General features: G+C 35.7%; 1 protein-coding gene across 2 annotated transcripts in view; it reads right to left on the reverse strand.

Annotated features, from left to right (window-relative positions):
* Positions 1-19,006, reverse strand: part of FAM117B (family with sequence similarity 117 member B) — a 76,875-nt gene that overhangs the window by 12,560 nt on the left and 45,309 nt on the right. For both annotated transcript variants that reach the window (XM_072742004.1, XM_072742003.1), the window contains exons 3-5: positions 13,405-13,497; positions 12,315-12,428; positions 477-620 (exon numbers count right to left, since the gene is read on the reverse strand). In XM_072742004.1, coding sequence (XP_072598105.1) covers positions 477-620; positions 12,315-12,428; positions 13,405-13,497 — 351 coding nt within the window. The remainder of the gene's footprint in view (positions 1-476; positions 621-12,314; positions 12,429-13,404; positions 13,498-19,006) is intronic.

A 19,006-nucleotide genomic window follows, 5' to 3' on the forward strand; every position in this document is an offset into this window, starting at 1 on the left:
ATGAATCATTCTTATGTCTTATGTGCATTATAGGTAAGCAGAACTGCACTTCATGATCATAAAGTCAACCAAATAGTACTTCACAATCAAACAATAGGGAACAAGTAGATTCATGTTTAGAAAGTATTTGAAGTCACATCCCTCCCTCCCCAACAAATGTGCAATCTAAATTTTGTTACATGGAGTTATAGTAAATGAGAAGTGTTATCACCTGTCTAATGATTTTTAAATATGGATAAACAAAAAGTAGTTTCTGTTCAAGGATCTAAACTTAAGTCATATCAGTTGTCTCTATGAGATGCAAAGAAATGAAAACTTTTCATTCACTTGCCAAGGTCAAAGTTTTCCAAAAGAGACAAATTTTCATTCTCTCTCAACGAGAAGGAAGAAACCTAAGTAAATATGGAAAATGAAATTATAACTTTAATTAGAACAGTTAACGTGAAAGGACAATTTTAAGATACAAGATTACTTACTATAAGTTGTTCTTCCTTTTCTCCAGTCTCTTTAATTATTATTTCAATCTCCTGATTCAATCCTTCCACACTATTCCGGAACCGGGAGCCTGTTGATTTAGTGATGGGAATTACTGGAATAAGTGCACTCTTTGGAACAGGAGCCTGAAGGAAAAAAAAAAAAAAAACAGTAGAGGAGAGAAAAGAGAGTTTTAATATGTTACCTTTTAATTTTCCGGTTTGAAGCATAATTCCTGCTGACCTGAATAACTCTGAAATATATCAAAATTTAGTTTATAGGCCTCACAAAAAGCATGAGTAATCAAACACTCCTTGGTATACACAAAACATAATTTAAAGTAAAAACTTCAGACTATCAAGGTAGAATTTCAGAAGTTTATTCACAACTATGAAGACTGTAAAGAGAGTAGGGATAAAGGAAAATATTAAAAGAATGTCAATTCCAGAAATTCTTCTAGGACTGTAACAGAGTTCAGAGTTTTAGAACGTAACTTAAAAGTCTTCTAGTGCCCCAATTACCTAAACTCCAGGAAAGAAAATTTTCAAAAGGTGATTTATCAAAGACATATATATTTTGTTTGGAAAAAACAAAATCAGTTCCAAAGTCCACATACAACGGCGAGAATGCAGAAATGAGAAGAACTTGCCTGTGAAATTTATTTATTCTTCCACTGTGATGATTTTAATATGTTTTGTTAAGGAAAGAAAATGATATAATTCATTTTTCTCTTTTGCCACTGGCACAGTATTATTTTTGAAAAGAAATAACTGATTACATAATTAAAGGATATTACATAGTTTCCTGACAAGATACTTAAGTAAAATATGAAACAAAAATTACAAAGGTATCTGCTAAAGTTAACAGCAACAGTGTGCCAGAAGATCATTCTGCATATTGTCCTGCTATCTAGTAAAGAAATATAATTAACCCATCCTACATTTAGGGAGGTTTCTTTGAAAAACCTCTTTCAGGGGAAGATGGGCAAGGAGACAAAGGTAATAGGGCCTCCAATCATCACTAGTTCCCATTCAATGGGTATAAGCCTGTTGTCTGATATAAAACTAACTTAGTGTTAAACCTGCATTTCTCCTCTTTCATTCCTGCTCACCTTTATAAAAATTTTTTTTCTAAAAATAAGCATAACACAACAATCCCTGGAAAAGGCAAGTCTCTGTCCTTGGAAAATTTGTGAGAAAAATGCCAAGAGGATGCTTCAATCTGGAGCAGACAAAGAAGGGATGGAAGTGAAAAGGGAATAGATAATATGAGAAACTTGAGGGTATGGAGAGAAGATTGGGGAACAGAGGGACTAGAAAGGGGGGAAGTCAGAAGATACTACTAGAAGATAATGATACTTGAAAAAGACTGCGAAAAGACAAAGTATTTTAAGAATAAAATACATAATAGGGAGAACACAAAATAAAAGTTGTAGCTACTGTTTACTGAGCATCCATCCACTGTGGGCCAGACACCACATGTCCTCTCATTTCATTGTCAGGACCACTCTCTCTGAGGTGGGTTGCAGTGTTTCTCGTGTTCCGTGCAGAGAAAGTGAGAGTTGGGGGCCCAAGAGTAAGCAATGTTGCCTCTTAGGCATCTCCTTACTGCCACTGCCTAAAATAGAGTCTGGATCAGACATGATGCTTGTTCAACAAGGCTAGTGCTATGAACTGAAAGTCTGCATCCTCCTTTTAAAATTCCTGTGCTGAAGCTCTAACCCCAATGTGGCTATTACTTGGAGATGGGGGCTATAAGGAAATAATTAAGGTAACATAAGAATGGGGACCTGATCTAATATAAGAAAGGAAATAGTGAGGTGACAGGAAACGGATTCCGACTAAGACAGTTAGAGGTTAAAGAAATCTATAGCTCAACTAGTCTGGAGTGGAGAGTGTATTAGAGCATTTCTATCACACACTCATCCTACCTATAACTAAACACTTCCTGCCTCAACAAATAATGGCAGAAAACTGGTACAGACCAAGAAAGATCTCAGGGGTTAGTATATATTCACAAATAGATTTTTTTTTAAACTCTTAAGCTTAATTTTCTTTTCTCAATGTCACAAACAAAACAAATAGCTTGCACTGGATGCCATTTTCAGGGCACTCCCAGATATGTATTTGGTTTAAAACTGTTAAGTTCCAGAATTGAAGAAGGAGAATAGAAAGAGAAGATGCTCTGACAAGATTTTTATAAAATGTTGACCCTCTTGGATTTTTTTTTTAAGATTTTGTTTATTTATTCATGAGAGACACACAAAGAGAAGCAGAGAAACAGGCAGAGGGAGAAGCAGGCTCCATGCAGGGAGCCCGATGTGGGACTTGATCCGGGACTCCAGGATCACACCCTGAGCCAAGGCAGATGCTGAAACCACTGAGCCACCCAGGCGTCCCCCTTCTTGGATTGTAGAACCATAAATATCTTAAAAACAGAAAGCTTAAGGTTTCTGTCTGTTATGTTGGGATATGCACATACATAGAAACCTACCAGTGTCATAACCAACTGTACACCTGGTTACTGCTTGTCAAAGTAGCTAAGAAGTCATGCTCTACATAGCTGGTAAGTTTTTCTCAAATATAGTCTAAATAGCAAGTATTTACCAATAGTTTAATCTATTTAAAGCAAAGGAAAAAAAAAAAGAAGGAAAAGAAAAAAACTGCCTAAGGTTCACACAGCATTTTAGGTAAATGAAGCAAAGGTTCAACTATAATTAATTTAACTAGTTACAGGATTATAGGAAAAATAATCCACTAAAACTGCTTGGGAAAGATTTTCCTCATTTAAACATACTATTGTTGTTCCAGAAATAGAAGGTAATAGGCCTCTGGTTTTATTCCTCACATAAACCATACTCTAAAATATCTTTTAAAAAAAAATCCTTATAATTAAACTTCCATGTTTCATTTCAGGGACTCTTAAGGAATTTTACATGCATGTGGCATATAATTTTTCTCTACCTATATGTTTCTGTAATAAAATCTGTACTTCTAAATATAAATCAATATATGCAAATATGAGTTATCATATTAACTGAGAGATCATCTTTAGACAGCTCTGAAAGATTAAAAGTTCACTGTACTAAGGTAAAATCTCCCTGTCCTTTGGAAACATCAAGAACAAGATCTCCTATTTTCTCAGTTTTGTTTCTTTTTCTTCAAATCAGAGTATTTTCCAATCAATTAAGGGTTTTAATTAGATGAATCACCATTTTAAAGTTTTCTTTTTCCATTTACATTCTCCATACGTCTATATACATTACAGTTTAAACATCAAATTCTGCCTGAGGTGGGGTGGCTCAGTCAGTTAAAGCATCTGCCTTCAGCTTGGGTCATCTCAGGGTTTGGGAACTGAGCCCTTCATTGGGCTCCCCGTTCAGCAGAAAGTCTGCTTCTCGCTCGCTCTCCCTCTCCCACCCACCCCACTCGTTCTCTAATAAATAAAGTCTTTAAAAAAAAAAGAACAATATCAAATTCTGTCTAAAAACAGAGTTAGCCAACAAAGAAGAAAAGCAAAAGGTTTGGCCAATACTGTATCTTCTAAGACCAATCTATATTAAAACTTAATACCTGTTTCAAAGTGTGGGGGATAAGACGGTGTACAACACAGAGTTAGAAAAGATAGGAATATCCACTGAAGCAGTAGAAGAATAGAGAGAAGAAATACAGATTTCAATTTTCAAAGAAATAAAAATATGCCTTGAGAGGCAAGTAGGATAGAAAAAGATCTGTTCAGCAATTCAACAGAGATCTATGAGAGAAATATGTGCCAGAACATAACAAATATGAGCCCAACATAACAAAAGGGAGGGGAAAACTGATGCTTAGAATAGAAAAAAGAAAAAAAAAAAGAAAAAGGAGGAGGAGGGAAAAACATTAGAACACATCAGAAAAAAAAGCTTTCCTATCTTAAGGACTTGAACTGGGGCTTCCACAAGGCCCTGATCCCTTCTGTCCTGTCACTATAACTTTAGTTCTGTCCTTCAGAAATCACTGTCTCTCATCTGGAACCCACCTCTTAGTTCTAAACTGCAGCTAGGCTCTTTAATAAAGGATGCAGCAGAAATACCTACTCTTGATTTCTAAGTGGCAAAATCTTTAAAAATTTAAGAATAGCAATCACATCCCAGACTGGCATATGAAGATTCCAGTACAGAGCAGCAATTTTCATTTTTAAAGTACAATGCTCATTCCTCAGATAAAAATTATATATAAATATAATTTATATATATTATAAATTAATTTATGTGGTTGTGAAGATGCTGGCATCTCCCACTCTCCTGTTACTAACATCTGATTCTCATCCCCAAACAATTCTGAAATGTTTTGGCTATATTTTCTAATGAAAGTATTCTTGAAATGCTCCTTAAGAATATGACATTTTAAGCATCTGAGGGCTTTGTCAGTTTTGGAAACCAATGAAATGTGAAAGACTGTCTTCTAAGAAACTTTGCAGCATTTATTCCTCATAACAAATAATTGCCCCTTGAATTTCCAGGGAAAGAACCACTCAAAAAAGTATGTGAGAATTCTTCTCTAACTATAATAAATCCATTGTAAGCACAAGAAAAAGACCTTTTGTTAACTAGTGGTTATAATCTATACTATTATCAGAAAAGCAATACTGTCCTTTGATTGTTAAGAAATAATAAAGGAGGGGATCCCTGGGTGGCTCAGCGGTTTAGCGTCTGCCTTCATCCAGGATCGTGATCCTGGAGTCCCAGGATCGAGTCCCGCATCGGACTCCCTGGAGCCTGCTTCTCCTTCAGCCTGTGTCTCCGCCTCTCTCTTTGTGTGTGTTTCTCTCATGAGTAAATAAAAAAAATAATAAAATAAAATAAAATAAAATAAAATAAAATAAAATAAAATAAAATAAAATAAAATAAAATAAAAAATAAAATAAAATAAAATAAAATAAAATAAATAAAATAAAATAAAATAAAAAAATAAAATAAAATAAATAAAATAAAAACTAAAGGAATTTCCCCAGTAAAAGTAATTTACATATCATGAAATACAAACAAAAAATTGTAATAACTTGGAAAGCCTGTCAAAAGAAAAATCAAAGATCCCTCCCCCAAAATATTCAAACTTCTGAATCAAATAATGGGAAAACTATGCCCTAGAAAAGTAAAAATACATGAAAAAGCTTTAAGCACACAGACACTGGACCCAATTAAATGGTCGAAATTTGGGAAATGCTCTACAGAATCTGAAATATTAAAAATGTTCCTGAAGCATCTGTAAGAACTAACATTTTTCCATGCTAAATACCAAAAAACAAATATAAAGGAAATATGGTATGATCTCGACATGGAATGCAAAGAAAAAATACAGAAGAAAATGTCTTTAAGAGGATGACACTATGGATGATTTTTTTCTATTTTATTTTTTAAAAAATAACACCTTTATTAAGATAGAATTTTTCTATTTGGTATTTTTTGTTTCTAAAATTTCTGTGACAAGCATAAAAATACTTTTAATAATAAAAGTTTAGGGGAGCTTGACTGGCTCAGTCAATAAAGCATGCAGCTCTTGATTTTGCAGTCATGAGTTTGAGCCCCATGCTGGGTGTAGAGATTACTTAAAAAAATAAATATAAATATAAAAACAAAATAAAATGTAGCCCAAATTTTTTAAAAAATAAAGCTTTAAAAGATAAGTTCAGGGCAGCCCCGGTGGCTCAGTGGTTTAGTGCCACCTGCAGCCTGGGGTGTGATCCTGGAGACCCAGGATCGAGTCCCACGTCAGGCTCCCTGCACAGAGCCTGCTTCTCCCTCTGTCTGTGTCTCTGCCTCTCTCTCTCTCTCTGAATAAATAAAAATAAAATAAAATAAAGTCTTTAAAAAAAAAAAAAAAGATAAGTTCAATAAAAAAACTGACCGAAAAGCCTGGTAAAAAACCCAACTGGTTCACTGCTTCTTTTATATTAGGCCCTACTTTAAATGGCCTAAGATTTACTGATCAATTATTATGTACCAAGAATTGTATGAAGAGTTCGTAATATTCTATCCCATTTAATCCTTAGGACAATACAAGAAACAGATAATACTATAATGCAGAGAAGCTGAGAAACTTCATATAGTTATTAGCAAGTGGCAGGACCCAAATCTAACCTAAACAGTCTGATCTCAGAGCACCTGTATACACTCTCTTTACTGCTACATGACATTCCAGCTTAATTTTTAGTTTTTACCATTATTTCCAAACAAGTATATTTGTATTTTATGTATTTGTTTTTAATGTTGATTGGTAGATATTTTTTATAAGAGCTTACTGAAAAATAATTCACAATACCATACCATTCACTCATTTAAAGTATAAAACTTTTGCTTTTTTAATGATTATTGAACAGAGTTGTACAACCATTACAATTAATTTTAGAAAACACTAAAAAAAAAAATCCCTCACCCATTAGCAATCATTTCATTTCCACTCAAGCCTCCCAGCAACAGGCAACCACCAATCTATAATCTGTCTCCTCAGGTTTGCCTATTCTGGACATTTAAGAGGAATCATATGTGTTCTTTTGTGTCTGGCTCCTTTCACCTAGCATAATGTTTTCAAGATTTCCCATACTGTGGCATGCATCAGTACTCTCTTTTTATGACTGGGTAATATCCCACTCTTTGGATATACATTATATTTATCCATTCATTGGTTGATAAACATCTGGGCTGTTTCCAAATATTATGAGCTATGCTGCTATGAACATTGTGTACAAGTTTTTGTTTTGTTTTGGTTTGGTTTTAAAGATTTACTTTACAGAGAGAGAGAGACTGAAAGAGGGACAGCATGTGCAAGCGGTAGGAGAGCCAGAGGGAGAGAGAGAGAGAGAGAGTCTCAAGCAGACTCTACAAGAAGCATGGAACCTGATGCAGGGCTCCATCCCATGACCCATGAGATCATGACCTGAGCTGAAACGAAGAGTCAGACGCTCAACCAACTAAGCCACCCAGGCACCCCTGTGTACAAGTTTTTATGTGAACATATGCTTTCAATTCTCTTGGGTATATACCTTGGAGAGGAAGTGCTGAATCATATAATAAACCTAGGTTTACCCTTTTTGAGAAGCAGCCAGACTATTTTCCAAAGTGGATGCACCACTTTACATTCCTATCAGCAATATACAAAGGTTCTAATGTCTCCACATCCTCTCTAATACTTAGCAGTCTTTTTAATTTTAGCCATCCTAGTAAGTATAAAGTATTATCTCACTAAAATTCTTAATTGCATGACAGTGGAGATCTATTTACATGCTTAGTTGGCTAGCTGTATATCTTCTTCAGAGAATTCTCTATTTAGATCCTTTGCCCGTTTTAAAATTGGGTTATCTTTTTATTACTGAGCCATAAGAATTCTTTATATATTCTAAATACAGGTGTTGTTGGTTTTTTTAAAAAGATTTATTTATTTATTCATGAGAGACAGAGAGAGAGAAAGAGACACAGGCAGAGAGAAGCACGCTCCCTGCTGAAAGCCTGATGTGGGACTCAATCCCGGCTTCCGGGATCACACTCTGGGTCGGGATCACACTCTGAGTCAAAGGCAGACACTCAACCACTGAGCCACTCAGGCATCCTTTAATACAAGTTTTTTATCAAATAATACGATTTGCAAATACCTATTTTGTTGGTTATATTTTCACTTTTTTGGTAGTGCCCTTTGAAGCACAAGGTTTTAATTCTGATAAAATCCAATTTATCTACTTTTTCTTTGTACTTTTGGTGTCATGCCTAACAAACCATTGCCTAATCCAACTCCACATTTATGCCTATGCTTCCATTTAAGAGATTTAAGAGATTAGCTCTTACATTTAGGTCTTTGATCCATTTTAAGTCATTTTTGTACATGGTATGAAGTAGGTAGATGCATTTTTTAACTCATGTTTTATTTTTTTAAAGGTTTTGTTTATTTATTCATGAGAGACACACAGAGAGAGAGAGAAGCAGAGACACAGGCAGAGGGAGAAGCAGGCTCCATGCAGGGAGGCTGACATGGGACTCAATCCAAGGTCTCCAGGATCATGCCCTGGGCTGAAGTCAGCACTAAACCTCTGAGCCACCCGAACTGCCCTTAACTCATGTTTTAAAGGCAAGAATTGGCATTACCCTTTTGCTCCTACCTCTCCAACATTCTCTTCTCTTTTTTTTTTTTTAAAGATTTTATTTATTCATGTGAGACAGAGAGAGAGAGGCAGAGACACAGGCAGAGGAAGAAGCAGGCTCCATGCAGGAAGCCTGATGTGGGACTCAATTCTAGGACTCCAGGATCATACCCTGAGCCAAAGGCAGATGCTTAACCACTGAGCCACCCAGGCATCCCTCCATCATTACCCTTCTCATCAATCATCAGCTAATACAGATTTTAAAGACTCAGACTCTGAAGTCAAAATGCCTGGGTTAGAATACTAGCTTTGTCTCATATGACCTAGAACAAGGTTCCTAAATTCTCTTGGCCTTAATTTCCGTGTCTGTGAGGACAGTAACAACCCCCACCTCAAAAATGATTAAGTGTTAATAATACATACAAAAGCTGAGTAGTAGAGTGTTTGCCATATTATAAGCACTTACTATACTTCAACTATTAATTACTGCTTTCTAAATATCACTCAGGTTTAACATTCTCTCCAGCACCATAGCTTCTATCTATTTTAGGCCACCATCATTTACTTCGATTATAAACCCTCTTCTTAAATGGTTTTCCTGCCTCTAATCTTGTCCTCTTCCAAATTCATTCTCTAGTCTGGACTTACAATGACCACTACTAGAATCAATCCCCTACATTTAAAAAGATAGTTCTCTGGTGCCTCTAGGACAAAGTCCTAACTTCTTAACAACTAAGACAGGAAGACATTTAGATTTGGCTGCTATTTAACTTTCTAGCCTAATTTCTTACTATAACTCCTACATTATCTTCCACCTCTAGAAGACTGGCTAAATCAGCTTTCAGGGATCCACTTAAACACCACTTTCTCTGACAAGCCTCTATAGATGGCTCCAGAGCTTCAAGGATAATACTCCTTCTATAACAGTGTAAATTCTCCCAAACACTATCAACACATTCATTACACTGTGTAATGACTGTTTACTTATATCTAGCTGAGACTTGGTGAGGGGCAAGCCCCAATACTTATTGCTGCATCCCCTAATGAGTACTATAGCATGAACCATATGGCAGATATTTAATAAATGTTCCATGAATAGAGGAATGACCTCAAAAATACACAAATCTCAAAGTGGTAGTTTTCTCCACTAGAGAGAGAATGAACTAAAACAAAGACATACCCATAACTTAATAATATTGTCACATTCCATGGTCTGAAATTTTTAAAAATTTATTTATTCATGAGAGACACAGAGAGAGAGAGGCAGAGACACAAGCAGAATGAGAAGCGGGCTCCAATGCAGGGAGCCCGACATGGGACTCAATCCCAGGTCTCCAGGATCAGGCCCTGAAACGAAGGTGGCACTAAACCGCTGAGCCACCCGGGTTGTCCTGAAAGTTTCAATTAAACATGAATACTACTGTCATAGCTTTCATGATGAACATGTGCTTGATCTTTGGTTGGCTATTAGCACTCAAAAAACAAGTCAAGTATTCAAGATGTTTGGTGTGTCAATTATACATACAAACTCAAATTACATAAATTGATTTTTTAAGTTACTCTATTTTCTAGCCCTTACCTTCTCTGGGAGGTATGTTTTAAACATGAATTTTGGGCAGCCCTGGTGGCTCAGAGGTTTAGCGCTGCCTTCAGCCCAAGGCCTAATCCTGGAGACCCAGGATCGAGTCCCACGTCGTGTTCCCTGCATGGAGCCTGCTTCTCCCTCTGCCTGTGTCTCTACCTCTCTCTCACTCTCTCTCTCTCTCTCTCTCTCTCTGTGTATGTCTCTCATGAATAAATAAATAAAATCTTAAAAAAAAATAAAACTTAAAAAAAAGAAACATGAATTTTATGCAAACTCTAATAATGTTATTAAGCAAATTCATCTTATAAGAAGGGGAAAAAAGGAAAATTTTGGATAATTTTACTACTTTAATTGCTGATTTTAACACAACTTAAAAAAAAAAATCACTTCAGGGACACCTGGGTGGCTCAGTGGTTGAGCATCTGCCTTCAGCTCAGGGCATGATCCCAGGGTCATGGAATCGAGTCTTGCATCAGGCTCCCCACAGGGAGCCTGCTTCTCCCTCTGCCTATCTCTCTACCTCTCTCTGTGTATCTCTCATGAATAAATAAACAAAATCTTAAAGAAAAACTCACTTCAGAAACTTATTAACTCCTAAAACTTATTAACTCCTAAAAACTCCTAAACTTTATTGAATTAAGTCACTTAATTCAATAAAGTTAAATCTAATTTGTATTCTACTTGGTAATAAAAAGGAGTTGGGAGATACAAAGTGGCCTTGTCTCTTAGAAGTACATACAAATTATTAATGGATAAATTAGAGGGAGTATAAGGTTGGCAAATTCACCTATACTGCCATCTGAATCTTTTGAAAGTGAAGGAATTTGGGTTTTGGGGGGGTTAAAAATTTTTTTTTAAGATTTTATTTATTTGACAGAGAGCAAGTGATAGAGCACTAGCAGGGGCAGAGGCAGAGGGAGAAGCAGACTCCCCACTGAGCAGAGAGCCCGATGCAGGGCTTGATTCCAGGACCCCGAGATCATGATCTGAGCCAAAGGCAGATGCTTAAATGACTGAGCCACCAAGGAGCCCCTAGAAGTTTGGTTTTTAATTAGTATTCCAGTTTTGACAGTTATTAGTCTATTCAAATTTTTCATTTTTTGTCACTTTTCATTTTCTATTTTTCCAAATGTAAATCTAGTTTGTTTAGGTTTTTAAATGTATTAGTGTGTATTCACGTTTTATAATTAAAATTCCTTATAAATGGACAAAAGCTATTAGAAACTATAACCAAACCATAAATTTATGAAATCAAATTTGACCAATATATCAATATTTAAGGGCAAAATTAATTTGAAAAAAATATACCTCTACTTACACTTTCTCTTGGAAAAATCCAGACATAGTTGGTTATCAGAAGCTATCAACCTATAGAAAGGGTTGGCAAATTTTTTTTTGCTCTTTTGCCAAGAGACCCCATTCAATTGCAAATCAGTTAAAGAGAAATGTTCCCTGGGTGAGTCATCAAGAGCAGTTCATAGGGTTCTAATAAAGGAATCAAAGCAGTTAAAGGCTTTCCCCCATTAAAATATCTTATTAGAGGGCAGCCCGGGTGGCTCAGTGGTTTAGCGCCGCCTTCGGCCCAGGGCGTGATCCTGGGGACCTGGGATTGAGTCCCACGTCGGGCTCCCTGCGTGGAACCTGCTTCTCCTTCTGCCTGTGTCTCTGCCTCCCTCTCCTCTCTGTGTATTCTCATGAAAAAATAAATAAAATATTTTTAAAAAATAAAAAATAAAAAAATATTTTATTAGACGTATCATTATTTTTCTCAATCTTCAGATGAGGAAATTGAGACTTAGAAAGAACAGATTGCTCATCCAGGGTCTGATTCTATAGCCAATGCTGATCTCTCTATTATTCGGTCTCAATATATTGAATCAATAAAGACAAAAATATGGTAAATAAAAATATGTAATTAGCTATGCCTTCCAAAAGTCAAATCACAGATTACTAAAGGAAAGTATCAGTTGTCAACTTAGTATTCTGTGTTTTTTGTTTTGTTTTGTTTTAAGGCTGATTCAGTATGTAATCACGGTTTCAAAAATGCTTTTGGACATTTCTGTCTTGAATAGTTACCTATAAAATAACATATCACCCGGAAAACAACAAATCCCTTGTTTGGATTTTGTGGTATTTGTGCTCCTACCTGACACTGGTTAATAGCTGCATGGTTGCCATGGAATGGGGATTGTCTTTCTTTATCTCGATGATGTCGACTGCTGTGTTTACTTCTTTGCAACTGCTGGCGTAATTTTGCAATCTGCAAAGGGGAAAAAAAAAAGTGCATCAGAGTTTTCCAAGATACATAAAACATATCCTTGCTGGAAAAATAAAACCAGTATAATTTAGCCTTAATAAATCTTTTGACTTTTAAAATCCTATCACAAAATGATTTATTGAACAAAATTTACATATATACACATACATATGTGTATACATATGTATCTTTCTTTTAGGGAGAAACAAAATTACGTTCCAACACTGTTAAGAGCCTTTAAGCTTCCCAAGTACTAAATCAATGAAATTTTCAACACTTAGAATAAATTACATTATAGCTTTCACAAAGAATTTAAAAATAATGAACTTTATTCTCATTGTGTAAAAATGAATCACATCTTAGATTTCTTTAAACACCTAACCTTCAAAAGCTCCAAAAATTAAACAGTATTTAGACATCAATTCAAGCCATGTAATGCATTCAGGCACAATCTTTACATAACAAAAACTTTCAATCAATATCCTATAGTATTCCTTCAGTAAATCTTTATTTCTAGGTTACATGTAAAAGTACAAATGTCCTAATTATAGGCACAGAAAAGGGTAATCAGCATAGGGCCATAATCAATTTGGTTATATTGTGTTACTGAATCTCAGAAACACTACCATTATATGCAGAAGTAAAAAATGTGAATTTGTTACATTATCACAATTTTATACATCTCACGCTCAGGTTATGTTAACAGGCATGGACTCTTATTTAATAAAACAAAAAGACAGGAAAAAGACATATAAATCTGGTAGGTAATGTGTACATTTCTCATATTCAAATCTTTATCCAATCAATGTAATAGCTATTTTTCTATTATTTCTCAAGTAAACAAATCAAAAAGATAAAAACAAAACCAACACAAAACAATTGAAACTGACAAATCCTTGCTGCCCAAGAAGGATTTAGGGAACTAGCCAAGAAAGGTATCAAACTTCAACACCCCCTTCCTTGGAACCATTTTCCTGACCTCCTTAAGTTGATCTGTACTGCCCCATGACGCTGAACGCTTGTGAGACCCTTTCTTCTTTTCAGAGTATTCTTCGGCCCATGCACTCTCTGTCTATAATGGAAAAAAGATGGAAAGGATATGTTAACCATTTAACAATAAATGTATACTACATTTGCAACAAGATGGATGCATCTTGAGGACATCATGCTCAATCACACAAGTCAGGCAGATAAAGAAAAATACCGTATGATCACATGTAGAGTCTAAAAAAACTCAGAGAAAAAGAGATCAGATTTGTGGGTATCAGAGGCAGGCACTGGTGAGGCACTGGAGGGGGAACTGGATGAAGGCAGTCTAAAGGTACAAACTTCTAGTTATAAGATAAACAAGTACTGGGGATGTATAATATGGTGACCATACTTAATACTGCTGTATGGTATATTTGAAACCTGCTAAAAGAGTAGATCCTAAAAGTTCTCATGACAAGAAAAAACATTTTTTTTAAACTATATGAGATAATGGATGTTAACTAAACTCACTGTGGTAATCATTTCATAATGTATGTATTCCCAGACATGCTGTACAAAAACTTTTACAATGCTGTATAGGTCAATTTTATCTCAATAAACCTGAAAAAGTTTCATTTCTAAAAAGTATACACTTTTCTATTATACAATACATTCCTATCAAAGAAAATTAAGTACTAGAATATTTAAAATAACACAATGACCCAAAATTCCTCCAGCACCAGTTACTTTATTTTAGCCTATTTCTTTCATTTCTATTATTAATGAATGTTTGGTCATTATTTTTACATAATTACAGCCATAGCATTTATTGAGCAAACACATACTAATAACAGCTAACATTCCTGTGATCTTATTATGTGCTAGGCACTTTGCTTTATGAAAGTACAGTGAAAGGTCTTCACTGTATTATCTGACTGAAAATATATGTGAAGCTCTACAATTTTTACAGGTAAGGAAGCTTGATAAGTTGCTTATTGTTTCACAGCTAAGAAGTGGCAAAGCCAAGATATAAACCTAAGACTCGGGGATCCCTGGGTGGCGCAGCGGTTTGGCGCCTGCCTTTGGCCCAGGGCGCGATCCTGAAGACCCGGGATCGAGTCCCACGTCGGGCTCCCGGTGCATGGAGCCTGCTTCTCCCTCTGCCTGTGTCTCTGCCTCTCTCTCTCTCTCTGTATGACTATCATAAATAAATAATAAAATAAATAAATAAATAAATAAAAAGAAGTATAAAAAATTTAAAAAAAAATAATACATAAACCTAAGACTCTGGAGTTCACAGTCTTCACTTTTTTTTTTTTTTTTTTTAGATTTTATTTACTTATGCATGAGAGACATATATAGAGAGAGGCAGAGACATGGGCAGAGGGAGAAGCAGGCTACACACAGGGAGCCCGACATGGAACTCGATCCCAGGTCCCCAGGATCACGCTCCGGGCTGCAGGCGGCGCTAAACCGCTGCGCTGCTGGGGCTGCCCACAGTCTTCACTTCTATACTCTATCTAGGCTTGCTTTACATATCTGCAAAGTATAGCCTCAAAAATGGTAAATACTTAGTGCTTCTTTTTTAATGCTTAGTGGTTATACAAAATCCAGACTTTAAAGACATTGCATCAGAAAAAATAAAATGAGTTCTTAGTACATGAAAATATGCTCAATCTCACCCATAAGAGAAATCCAAGTTAAAAGTTCACTAAGATTGTGTGATTTGATATCATACTCCCTCTAACACTGCTGGTGGAAGTGTAAATTAGTACAGACTTTATGGCAGGGGACTAAACAACTTGTGTTGAAGTTATAAATGCATACTGTTCCATTCACCCTTCTTTTGTAATTTATCATGCAAATGTACAAAATACATATCTTTATGCACAAAATGAGATAGCATATTATTCCCAGTAGCACCATTTTTACAAGTAAAAGATTAGACAATGTAAATAGAGGATTTGTTAAATAAAGTAATGATGTATCTTTTCAACACAATACTTATTTGGCTATAAAAAATAAGGAAATTCATAATAATCTCTATGAGATATTGTTAAAAACTCAAGGCTCCCTATAACAGAAGAAATATAACAGCGGTTGCCTCATGGGAAGAAGATCCTTCCTTAACTGTATATACTCTTAGATGCTGCACCATAAGGATAAACATGTAGCCTATTCAAAATAATACCTCCTTATACACGGGGATGGGGAGAGGACTTTTAAGGGACAATCTTTCTATATGGATAAGTAACGTCCTTAAGGAAAAAGGAGGTTGTGGAAGAATATGTACACAACATATATATGGTATTCTTGCCAAAAATGTAATAACTTGAATTTAATTGTAAAAAGACAGTCTCAAGTTAAGAATATTCAATAAAAATACCAGCTTGCTCTCTTAAAAAATATCAAAGTTAGGAAAAATAGGAAAAATATAAATGGCTAAGTAATTGTTTCAGATTAAAGGACACTAAATAAACATAACATCTAAATGCCATGTCTGTTTCTTGACTGGATCCTGGCTTGCAGAATAAATTACCACAGAGAACATTATTTCTTTTAAATATTTTTTCTTTATTTATTTATGATAGTCACAGAGAGAGAGAGAGAGAGAGAGGCAGAGACACAGGCAGAGGGAGAAGCAGGCTCCATGCACCGGGAGCCTGACGTGGGATTCAATCCCGTGTCTCCAGGATCGTGCCCTGGGCCAAAGGCAGGCACCAAACCACTGCGCCACTCAGGGATCCCCCACAGAAAACATTATTGAGGAAACTTGAAAGATTTGGTAATTATCCTTTGGTAATTGTTTTAAAGTCCTTGTTCATATACATGTTGAAGTATCTGAAAAGGGTTAGAATGTCTGCAACTTACTAACAATTAGCAAATAGTAATAAAAGCAATTATATCTACACCAAAAAATAAAAATATATAAAAATGTTTACTGGTGAATATAGGTGAAGAGTTTACTGGCGTTTAATCTATTCTTGCAATTTTTCTTTTTTTTATATATTTTATTTGACGGGGGTTGGGGGGGGAGAGCATGCACGCACAAGCAGGGGGAGTGGCAGGCAAAGGGAGATAGAGAAGCAGGCTCTCCGCTGATCAGACGCCCAACATGGGGCTTGATCCCAGGATCCCGGGATCATGACCTGTGCCAAAGACAGATGATCCACTGACTAACCCACCCAGGCATGCCTCTTGCAATTTTTCCATATATGAGACTTTTTCTAAATAAAAAGATTTTTAAATTAGGGAAACTAAATATATTAAGTATAAAATTAACTCAATGAAAATGAAAGGGATATAAAAGTTTCCTATAGGTTTGTTAAGAATAAATTAAGATAATAAGGACAAGAGTACTAAGCAAGAAAAATAAAAGCAAGCATGAAGAGCAATAGACAAGCTTTATTACTAACTTCAGTTATAAGATGTTCAAACAGGAAAAAATACTTTAAAAAGTCACTAACTTTACTTAAACTCCTAACTCAAAAGATAATTGCTTTCTTTGTTCTATGAAGAAGCCGTGCTTTATTATAAGACACCCTTAGAGTGCAGCCCGGGTGGCTCAGCGGTTTAGTGCCGCCTTCAGCCCAGGATGTGATCCTGGAGACCCAGGATCGAGTCCCGCGTCAGGCTCCCTGCATGGAGCCTGCTTCTCCCTCTGCCTGTGTCTCTGCCTCTCTCTCTCTCTCTCTCTCTCTCTCTCTCTCTCTCTCTCATGAATAAATAAATAAAATCTTAAAAAAAAAAAGACACCCTTAGATGTTAATAAAAAAGTATAGGGATCCCTGAGTGGCGCAGCGGTTTGGCGCCTGCCGTTGGCCCAGGGCGCGATCCTGGAGACTCGGGATCGAATCCCACATCGGGCTCTCGGTGCATGGAGCCTGCTTCTCCCTCTGCCTGTGTCTCTGCCTCTCTCTCTCTCTCTCTCTGTGACTATCACAAATAAATAATAATAATAATAAAAAAAAAAAGTATAATTGGGGGATCCCTGGGTGGCTCAGTGGTTTAGCGCCTACCTTTGGCCCAGGGTGTAATCCTGGAGTCCTGGGATCAAGTCCCACATCAGGCTCCCTGCATGGAGCCTGCTTCTCCTTCTGCCTATGTCTCTGCCTCTGTGTGTGTGTGTGTGTCTCATGAACAAATAAATAAATAAAATCTTTTTTTAAAAAAGTAAAATTGAGTTTTAATCAAGTATATTTTAATTTTGTTCAGTCTTGCACTCTATACTAGAAAACTATCAAGCATCTACTATTAATGTGTCAGGCACTGGACTAGGTACTGGGGTTAAGGAAAAAACAGTCCTTACTCTCAAAAAGTTTTTTCTAAAAGAGAAACAGTAATAGCCAATCATGGTATGATTGATGACAGAGGTCCCCCTAAGAAAGGCATCTAACCCAAACTACAAAGACAGGGAAAGAGATAGGCAAGATTTTATGGAATGGGGGGTGGGGAGGCTGCTATGAGCATTAGCATGTAAGTTATCCAAGCAAATGGTGGAAAAGCATTCCAGGCAAAACAGAAAACCCGAGAAGCGTTAGTGAATAGAGTACACAGGGCACTGCAAGTTCATTATTGAGAATAGGAGTGTACTTTCTAAATTATTGAGAGAAGAAAGAAAAGAAAAGAAAAAAAAAAAGAAAAGAAAAGAAAAGAAAAGAAAAGAAAAGAAAAGAAAAGAAAAGGTTACACAGTCAAGAAACTAGTTGTTTTAAAGGATTTCATGATATGACTCTACTTTATTATGCTATAGCCCAGCCTGTTTAAAAAACAATGTATAGAATCACTGACCTAAAGAAATCTGATCTAAACTGTGAAGAAAGGACAACAACATCAGTCAAGTGGTAAAACATTTGGAAATTTAGATTGTTTCAGAATCCTAGGCTTAACCAAGAAAGGCAAAGCTACTGAGAAGCCAACTATAGAACTTATATAGAGGTTGTTAAATTTAGATCTGGGAAAAAAAAAATATCTTAACCCTTTCCTTCCCTCTTAATATTACCAATTTTAACCAGTGGATCAAGGTTTTATACAAAATAGCAAGAGTTCCTCAAAAAGTAATTTTTAAAAAAAGTTGATTTACCTGTTCAGTACTTTCATCTCCTAACACTAAGATACACTGTAGTGTTGCTTACATCAAACATACAAAACAGTTATTTCTTTTCTTGCTATAAGTTCCAGATCATTCTTTCAAAAAAAAGGAAACAACCTCTAAACAAGTTTATGGACTTATAAACAACTACTTTCAATAAATCAACATTATTTTAGTCTCTAATTTACCAAGTATTTAATTTTGTTAGGTTTTAATAACAGACCATCTTATAGTTTCTGAACTTGGCTTACAATTTCAAGCCAGTGCATAAAATGGAAAAAAAAAAAAAAAAGTAAGCTCTGAATCAAAATCAACCACTAAAGGAGGAAAATAGTCTCTGAAATGTAGGAGTTCCAAGAGAAAATAACATTAGATTTGTAAAAACAAAAGATGACTGGTTTATGAAACAAACAAAAGAAATGATAAAGAAAACCAGACACCAATCACATGAGTCACAAATTCACAAACTCACACATGCCCCCTGTAAGGTAAAGAAGGCTAGGTGGTTAGGAAAATTGGG

Source organism: Vulpes vulpes, chromosome 16 (assembly GCF_048418805.1).
Source record: "Vulpes vulpes isolate BD-2025 chromosome 16, VulVul3, whole genome shotgun sequence".
NCBI classification, from domain to species: domain Eukaryota; kingdom Metazoa; phylum Chordata; class Mammalia; order Carnivora; family Canidae; genus Vulpes; species Vulpes vulpes.